Genomic DNA, 7,999 nt, shown 5'->3' with positions numbered 1-7,999 from the left:
TTTGCTAAATTCCGGCCTCGAAAATTTTGTGTGTGGCTTTCTGCGGCGAAGAAGGTGGGCAAGGTGGCTGTACAAAATCTGATGGCAGGGGTTAAGCGTAAGGCCCGGCAATTCGGATTTGGAAAAGCGGAAGCCTAACTGAATATTTTTCCTGAATTTAATACTAATTAAACTTGAAAAAGAAATTTAATTTGAGTTTTTAAATAAACGATTTCACCGATTTACAGGCGTTTTCCCTTGACCAAATTTTGACCGTATCACCCTTTAAGATGTACCTGTTGCTGTTGTCCAGAATCTGTTCGTAAAGTTTCCGTGCCCTTGTTTTTGCTCGAGATTGTTGTTCTACTGATATCTTAGGCACCTTCCGCTTCTTGTACGTCTTCAAGGATTTTCTGGCCTTTATTCTCTGAATCATCCCAATGCTGGTTATGGACTGTTTAGCCAGATCACGCGTTGATATCGATCGGTTATGTTTGATATGAACGACTACTTTAGCATCCAACTGGGGCTTCGAGATCTAGGCAGATCCTTGTTGCCATATTTGTCAATGATATTTTTCGCGCTTGTGTAGTGTACTTTTAACCGTTTTGAGATTTAGTTTTAGGTGAACCCTCTTTTCAGTGCACCAAGTATACAGAATTTTCTTTCTACTTTCAAGATCAATACGAACCATAGGGAAGATGAAAAAACCTGAAAAACTAATCCGAAAAAACTGATTGCACAACACTTTTTAAGCATGTAAACAAACTTCTGCTTGCAGTTCAACCATTTTTAAGTAAAACAGTTTTGAGAGTTGCTTATGACTTTTCGGTTGTTCATTTAAATGAAATGTTTTGAAACGTCGCATTTTGTCATTTTTGTCATTTTTATCATTTTTGTATGTTTGTCATGTTTGTCATGGTTGTCATTTTTGTCATTTTTGCCATTTTTGACATTTTTGTCACTTTTGTCACTTTTGTAATTTTTGTATTTTTTGTGATTTTTGTCATTTTGGTCATTTTAATCATTTTAATCATTTTTGTCATTTTTGTTATTTTTGTAATTTTTGTCATTTTTGTCATTTTTGTCATTTTTGTCATTTTTGTCATTTTTGTCATTTTTGTCATTTTAGTAATTGTTGTAATTTTTGTATTTCTTGTAATTTTTGTCATTTTTGTCATTTTTGTCACTTTTGTCACTTTTGTCACTTTTGTCACTTTTGTCATTTTTGTCATTTTTGTCATTTTTGTCATTTTTGTCATTTTTGTCATTTTTGTCATTTTTGTCATTTTTGTCATTTTTGTCATTTTTGTCATTTTTGTCAATTTTGTCAATTTTGTCAATTTTGTCAATTTTGTCAATTTTGTCATTTTTGTCAATTTTGTCATTTATGTCATTTATGTCATTTTGTCATTTTTATCATTTTTATCATTTTTGTCATTTTTGTCATTTTTGTCATTTTTGTCATTTTGTCATTTTTGTCATTTTTGTCATTTTTGTCATTTTTGTCATTTTTGTCATTTTTGTCATTTTTGTCATTTTTGTCATTTTTGTCATTTTTGTCATTTTTGTCATTTTTGTCATTTTTGTCATTTTTGTCATTTTTGTCATTTTTGTCATTTTTGTCATTTTTGTCATTTTTGTCATTTTTGTCATTTTTGTCATTTTTGTCATTTTTGTCATTTTTGTCATTTTTGTCATTTTTGTCATTTTTGTCATTTTTGTCATTTTTGTCATTTTTGTCATTTTTGTCATTTTTGTCATTTTTGTCATTTTTGTCATTTTTGTCATTTTTGTCATTTTTGTCATTTTTGTCATTTTTGTCATTTTTGTCATTTTTGTCATTTTTGTCATTTTTGTCATTTTTGTCATTTTTGTCATTTTTGTCATTTTTGTCATTTTTGTCATTTTTGTCATTTTTGTCATTTTTGTCATTTTTGTCATTTTTGTCATTTTTGTCATTTTTGTCATTTTTGTCATTTTTGTCATTTTTGTCATTTTTGTCATTTTTGTCATTTTTGTCATTTTTGTCATTTTTGTCATTTTTGTCATTTTTGTCATTTTTGTCATTTTTGTCATTTTTGTCATTTTTGTCATTTTTGTCATTTTTGTCATTTTTGTCATTTTTGTCATTTTTGTCATTTTTGTCATTTTTGTCATTTTTGTCATTTTTGTCATTTTTGTCATTTTTGTCATTTTTGTCATTTTTGTCATTTTTGTCATTTTTGTCATTTTTGTCATTTTTGTCATTTTTGTCATTTTTGTCATTTTTGTCATTTTTGTCATTTTTGTCATTTTTGTCATTTTTGTCATTTTTGTCATTTTTGTCATTTTTGTCATTTTTGTCATTTTTGTCATTTTTGTAATTTTTGTCATTTTTGTCATTTTTGTCATTTTTGTCGTTTTTGTCATTTTTGTCATTTTTGTCATTTTGGTCATTTTGGTCATTTTTGTCATTTTTGTCATTTTTGTCATTTTTGTCATTTTTGTCATTTTGGTCATTTTTGTCATTTTTGTCATTTTTGTCATTTTTGCCATTTTTGTCATTTTTGTCATTTTTGTCATTTTTGTCATTTTTGTCATTTTTGTCATTTTTGTCATTTTTGTCATTTTTGTCATTTTTGTCATTTTTGTCATTTTTGTCATTTTTGTCATTTTTGTCATTTTTGTCATTTTTGTCATTTTTGTCATTTTTGTCATTTTTGTCATTTTTGTCATTTTTGTCATTTTTGTCATTTTTGTCATTTTTGTCATTTTTGTCATTTTTGTCATTTTTGTCATTTTGGTCATTTTTGTCATTTTTGTCATTTTTGTCATTTTTGCCATTTTTGTCATTTTTGTCATTTTTGTCATTTTTGTCATTTTTGTCATTTTTGTCATTTTTGTCATTTTTGTAGCTGTCAACACAGACTTTCGACAATCTGTTCATTTTCATCTTCGATCGTTTGATTGCGATTGGGGAAGTCTTGATTGTAAAATTCTTTCAGCTTCACACAACCGGGGAATGAGTGACCCGCTCACGAAGAGGAAACCATTTGAGGAACAATCTAATGAGTGTGTCGGACCAAAAGGCTTCACTTTGACAGTTTCACTTCTTATGACGATAACGGATCGCAACTCTGCTTCTTATTATTTCGCTTACACAATAAAAATAGACAAACGTTTATTTTAAAACGATGAGAGGCAAGAATAGAATGTTGGTAATCGATAGCACAACTGACTTTCCCAGAATCCGAATAACAATCGATAGTCAGTCAGCTGAATATGGTTCGCGATACGGGAAAGTGACGTATTCGACGACCTTTTTCAATTCATTGCTATTAGTGCTACTCCCAAAAAGATGCCCATTCTGCCTTCACGCGATAACAAGATGCAAAAAACGATGTTAGCAATCGCTATAACAAACGGTTCCGTTTTAGAAAATAAGTAAGTAGTAACCTTTCAAATGACTCATGGATTGACTTCTAACGCAAGATTGTATCGGAATACCGTGTGTCAACAATCTTCTAACTAACGCTTTATTCTAGCTAAAATAATCAAATACCGTCAGTCGAGCAGTCGCTCAAAGGCAATGACGGACAATATTTGTTGAGATTCGATTTCCGATCAACAAACTGGAAACCTGTGTTGCTTTGGGGTCTGTTGAGCTCCTGAGATTCGGAAACATGTAACCGCCGCTTGGATAGCTCTGAACAAGTTCGCCTTAATATGATGTCAGCTCAATGAGCGTTCTCATGCCGTCTTATCCAGGTAGGTTCATACTTCCTTGCATCTATCCTTGTCCTTAATCAATCGAAGGACTGGTTTCCTGGTGCCTTTGACACGAATATTCTTTCGAATATCGCCCACCATCAAATGTATCTCGTTGTTCGGACCTTTAAGCGTGTTACGCTTTTTGCGTGTTGAAACGATGTGTCGTTTCAATAAACTCTACAGCTTTTGGAAGATCAGTAAAAGAGTTTAACCAACAGTGGTCGGAAAATCGCTCAAGAAAAGCAATCAGGAATGGTGTCTAGCTAGAATGATGCTACCTCCGAGTGCTGTGATACGCACGTGGTAAAAGTACCCATTGAATATATGTCGAAAATCAACACTAACTTGATACAAGAAGATATACCATGCCCCACCGGAGGCTACCGTTGCTATTCGTCACGTGGGTAATCGACGGTGATCGACATACTTGGTGATACATTTGGAACGTCGCTCCCTCAATCATTCCTGAACGTCTATCCTCGCATCATTGTTGATAATGCGCGTTATTGATAGACGATCATTAATGTTTCAAAAGGAAAAATCTGAATAAATACCAGGACCACATGTTCAAAAAAGCTGTAGCACATGCTGGACAGTTCATTGCGGTTACCTAGTCATGATTTTGTCCTTCTAGGCAAAACGAAAAATAAAAAATCATCTGATAGCCTACATAGATCGCTCAGAACTGATACATTTCAGTTATGATCCTAAAGGTTGAAAGTCGTTAGGGGAAGGAAATCAGCATCGAAACGTTCGTTGCTGATAGTCTGCGTCCTTTTTTACCTCATCATGTATCGCAAAAGTGTTTCAAATACAGAAGCGTCGTTGTCATGCATGATTGTTTGTATGATTTGGTTGAAGAAGGAAAATTTGACTGCTTTGATTTTTTGGCTCTGAATGTAGTCAAGCATGGCTCAGTGAAAATGATTGATTTTCGGAAGCATGTTAACCAAATTAAAAATTGTTTCCTATTTCATTCGGCTGCGAATGAAATCGAAAATAACGAAGCGTTACCGTACAAAATTGGCTAAAATACTGTGAAGCCGATCGAATATCCCTCGAGATATCGTATTTATTTCACCGACTACTGGGTTTTTTAATCTAGTTTTCAAAGTGACTACATCAGAAATGATGATCTGGCGTTTTAAATTGATCTTGATTTTCGCTTTCGTCGTCCAGTTTGGAAAACTCAATTCCTTTTTTTTCGATACTTTGTTGGATCTTTTATGTTGTGACTATGATGATGATGAGAAACCAAGCAAACCAAGCGTAACGCAAGTGGTACCAAGCGTAACGCATGTGGTACCAATGCCATCGTGTTGCCCCAATCCCCCAGTGTATACATTTCCTGGGAATATTGATGCATCGCAACAATTTGCACTTCAAAACCACCACATTAACAGTCCCATTAGCAGTATTGGAGGATCGCAGTCTCAAGGGAATTTAGTTTTTCCCAATTTTTCAATGAATAAGTTTGGGTTATATAGATCTCTTCTGAACAAAGCAAATGCTGCAGCTGCTAAACTGACTCCAGCGCAACGGAAACACCTGGAAGAACAGGAAGGAAAACATTATCATCTATCGGTAATCGTCGATGCCGTGGGTAATAACAAACTCGTTTGCAAGGTCATTGACAGAAGAGTGGGGCTTGACAAATCTTGCCCGTCCAAAGTCTTCGATCGGCTGCTCGATGAACAGTACAATCGATTGTTCAAACATGGGAAAGGTACTTACTAACCTCTGTTAGCGCACGGTGCGTGTCGAAAAAATATCAAATATTCTTAGTTGTTTTGGTCTTATGTTTTATTCTTCTTTATTTTATGTTGACAAAAATCCGAGTTTTGGAAAAAAAGAAATACGGGATCCGGTAATTGAAATGCTATATTGAATGAAACTAAAAATTAATTTCAAATTTGATAAGATTTACTTCAAAACATATTATATTATCAAAATCCATTGGTGCCATACGACTTTTTGAGTTTTTGAGCTTAACCACTCGCTGCAAAAGCTCAAGGCGCATATTCTAAAAAGCCAACAGTACTACCACTTTTATCCCAGGTTTAGCTAGATGGCGCTTCAGAACTTCCGAACCGTCTTGTTTTGTAGAGCAGATTCGGGCCAAGGTGTGTATATATAGGAGGTGTAACGATATGTAAAATTCCCTATTCAACCATTTTGATTGTACTACTGAGGAGTTCGTAGAGTTTGTTAACCAACAAAGCCCTCAAGCTTAAATAAATTTACCGATGTTTACAAACAAACTCACTGAACCTCACCGCGCTCTCCTCGCCAACTTAGTGACAAACCAAGAGAACCTTGTGTTCTAATAACCTTGAATCGGGCTTCAATATACCCTAGACATCCAAGTTCATAGTGTTCAGGCCAGGCGAACTCACCGGCCACTCCGAGCTCGAGATTAACCCTGAAATTGTGTACACAAAAATTGGGTTTTCTCCCCTTCGTGAGCCAATGCGAAGCCCTGCTTAAAATCCATAACCTAAATCAAAATGGGGACGTGTCCATAGTTCAAGGACACGCCGTAGAACAATTCTATATACAAAAAATTTATTGATCTTCACCTCTCAGGGTGTTCGGTTGTTCTTCACCAGGAAGGAACAGGTACAACCTTTTACTTAGTGGCCTTTAACACGTATTTTCGTGGTATTCCGTTTCACGACATAACTTGACGAACATAATCCCTAAAACTCACTAGGTCCATGGCAACCGTTCTCCAATTTCTCAGACATCCCACATTCATCAGATCACGCTCCACTTGTTCTAACCACCCCGCTTGTTGCGCTCCTGCTCGTCTTGTTCCTATTGCAGCGTATCCCCCAGCCTTCATCACGTTCTGGATATTGGGTTCGCCGTAGAGTCGTGCGAGCTCGTGTTTCATCCTTCGCCTCCACATTCCGTTCTCCTGCACACCGCCAAAGATGGTTCTCAACACTCGTCGCACAAATACTCCGATAGTGCGCAGGTCCTCCTCAAGTCCTCCTAATCCATGTCTCGTGCCCATAGAGATCAACCGGTCTAATGAACGTCATATACAGATCACACTTTGTGCAAAGGCTAAGTCTCCTCGACCGCAGTTGCTTGTGGAGTCCATAGTAGGCACGACTTCCGCTGATAATTCGCCTCCGGATCTCACGGCTGGTGTCATTGTCTGCGGTCACCAGTGAGCCGAGATAGACAAAGTCTTCGACTGTCTCCAGCTCGTCGCCGTCGATCGTGACCTTGTTATTACTGGACAAGCGGGCTCGGTCGGTCTCGGATCCGCAGGTCAGCATGTACTTCGTCTTGGACGTAATAATCATTAACCCAATCCTTCCTGCTTCGCGTTTCAGTTTGCGATAGGCCTTTAATACGTTTGCATTGGTTCGTGATCTTTCTGGCAATCACAATCTGTAGTTCTGTTTTTTCACGAACCGCTTTACGGCGATGAATTCATCGGTAGAAAACAAAATATTCTCAAAATCTTCCCTCTTTTAACCCGTTCTATTTTTTGTTATACATGAAGGTCTTGAATCCTTAGAATCTTGTAAGGCCTGGTCTACAGATCATCTTTCAAGATCCGACGGCGATCTGGATCCGGTATATTAAAATCTATCGCCAATTTAGTGATACCACGTCGAGAAATTCTTTCAGGACGCATCTGAATGATCTTCACCATGGTAGGTTCCGCCACTGTAGTTTGACGACCGTTTTTCGGTACTTCTGATCTTCAGGTGTCTTTCAAGTGCAAAGGCAAAAAAATATACACGTACATTAGACAACTTACGAAAAACATATCTGCCGTTTCATAGCCTGGAACAATGCAATCAAAGCACTACGTAAAGGTTCTCGGCCTATTTTTTTACAAAAAACACTGGATTCGTCCCTCGTCCCTTAAGAGTTTCGGCAAGGAAGAAACTCTGCAGCACGTCATCCTTCTGAGGATCTGTCAAGTAAACGTTCTTCAAACCGCTGAAGCCATTTGGCGTCCAATTCCTCCAAGGCCTGCACTGCACTGGTCGTGCGTCAACCGCCACATCACAAAGTAGCTCTCGAAGGTCTCCGGTCGCAGGATGTAGTACTTCTCCTGGGACTTGAGTGCCTTAGCTTCGACACCGTCGTTGAAGCGGAACGCTCCTGGCCCAAGCCGAGTTTACGTCCTGACGAAACTCTCGTGGCAGGTATTGATCAACCCTTCGCCAATCTCCAGGTACTTTTCCGAGTACTTATTGTTGAAAAGTCCACCAGCAAAGCAAGCCAAATGATCCATCTT

The 7,999-nt window shown here is 36.9% G+C and overlaps 1 protein-coding gene across 1 annotated transcript in view; it reads left to right on the top strand.

The window, feature by feature from the left end:
* Positions 1-3,701: 3,701 nt before the first annotated feature.
* The window catches only part of LOC129753914 (neprilysin-1-like), a 9,820-nt gene continuing 5,522 nt past the window's right edge, over positions 3,702-7,999 (top strand). The window contains exons 1-2 of the mRNA XM_055749766.1: positions 3,702-3,729; positions 5,237-5,458. Of these exons, the coding sequence (XP_055605741.1) occupies positions 3,702-3,729; positions 5,237-5,458 (250 nt within the window). The remainder of the gene's footprint in view (positions 3,730-5,236; positions 5,459-7,999) is intronic.

This window comes from Uranotaenia lowii, chromosome 3, assembly GCF_029784155.1.
Source record: "Uranotaenia lowii strain MFRU-FL chromosome 3, ASM2978415v1, whole genome shotgun sequence".
Taxonomy (NCBI): Eukaryota; Metazoa; Arthropoda; class Insecta; order Diptera; family Culicidae; genus Uranotaenia; species Uranotaenia lowii.
This window is presented reverse-complemented; position numbering and strand designations above follow the sequence as displayed.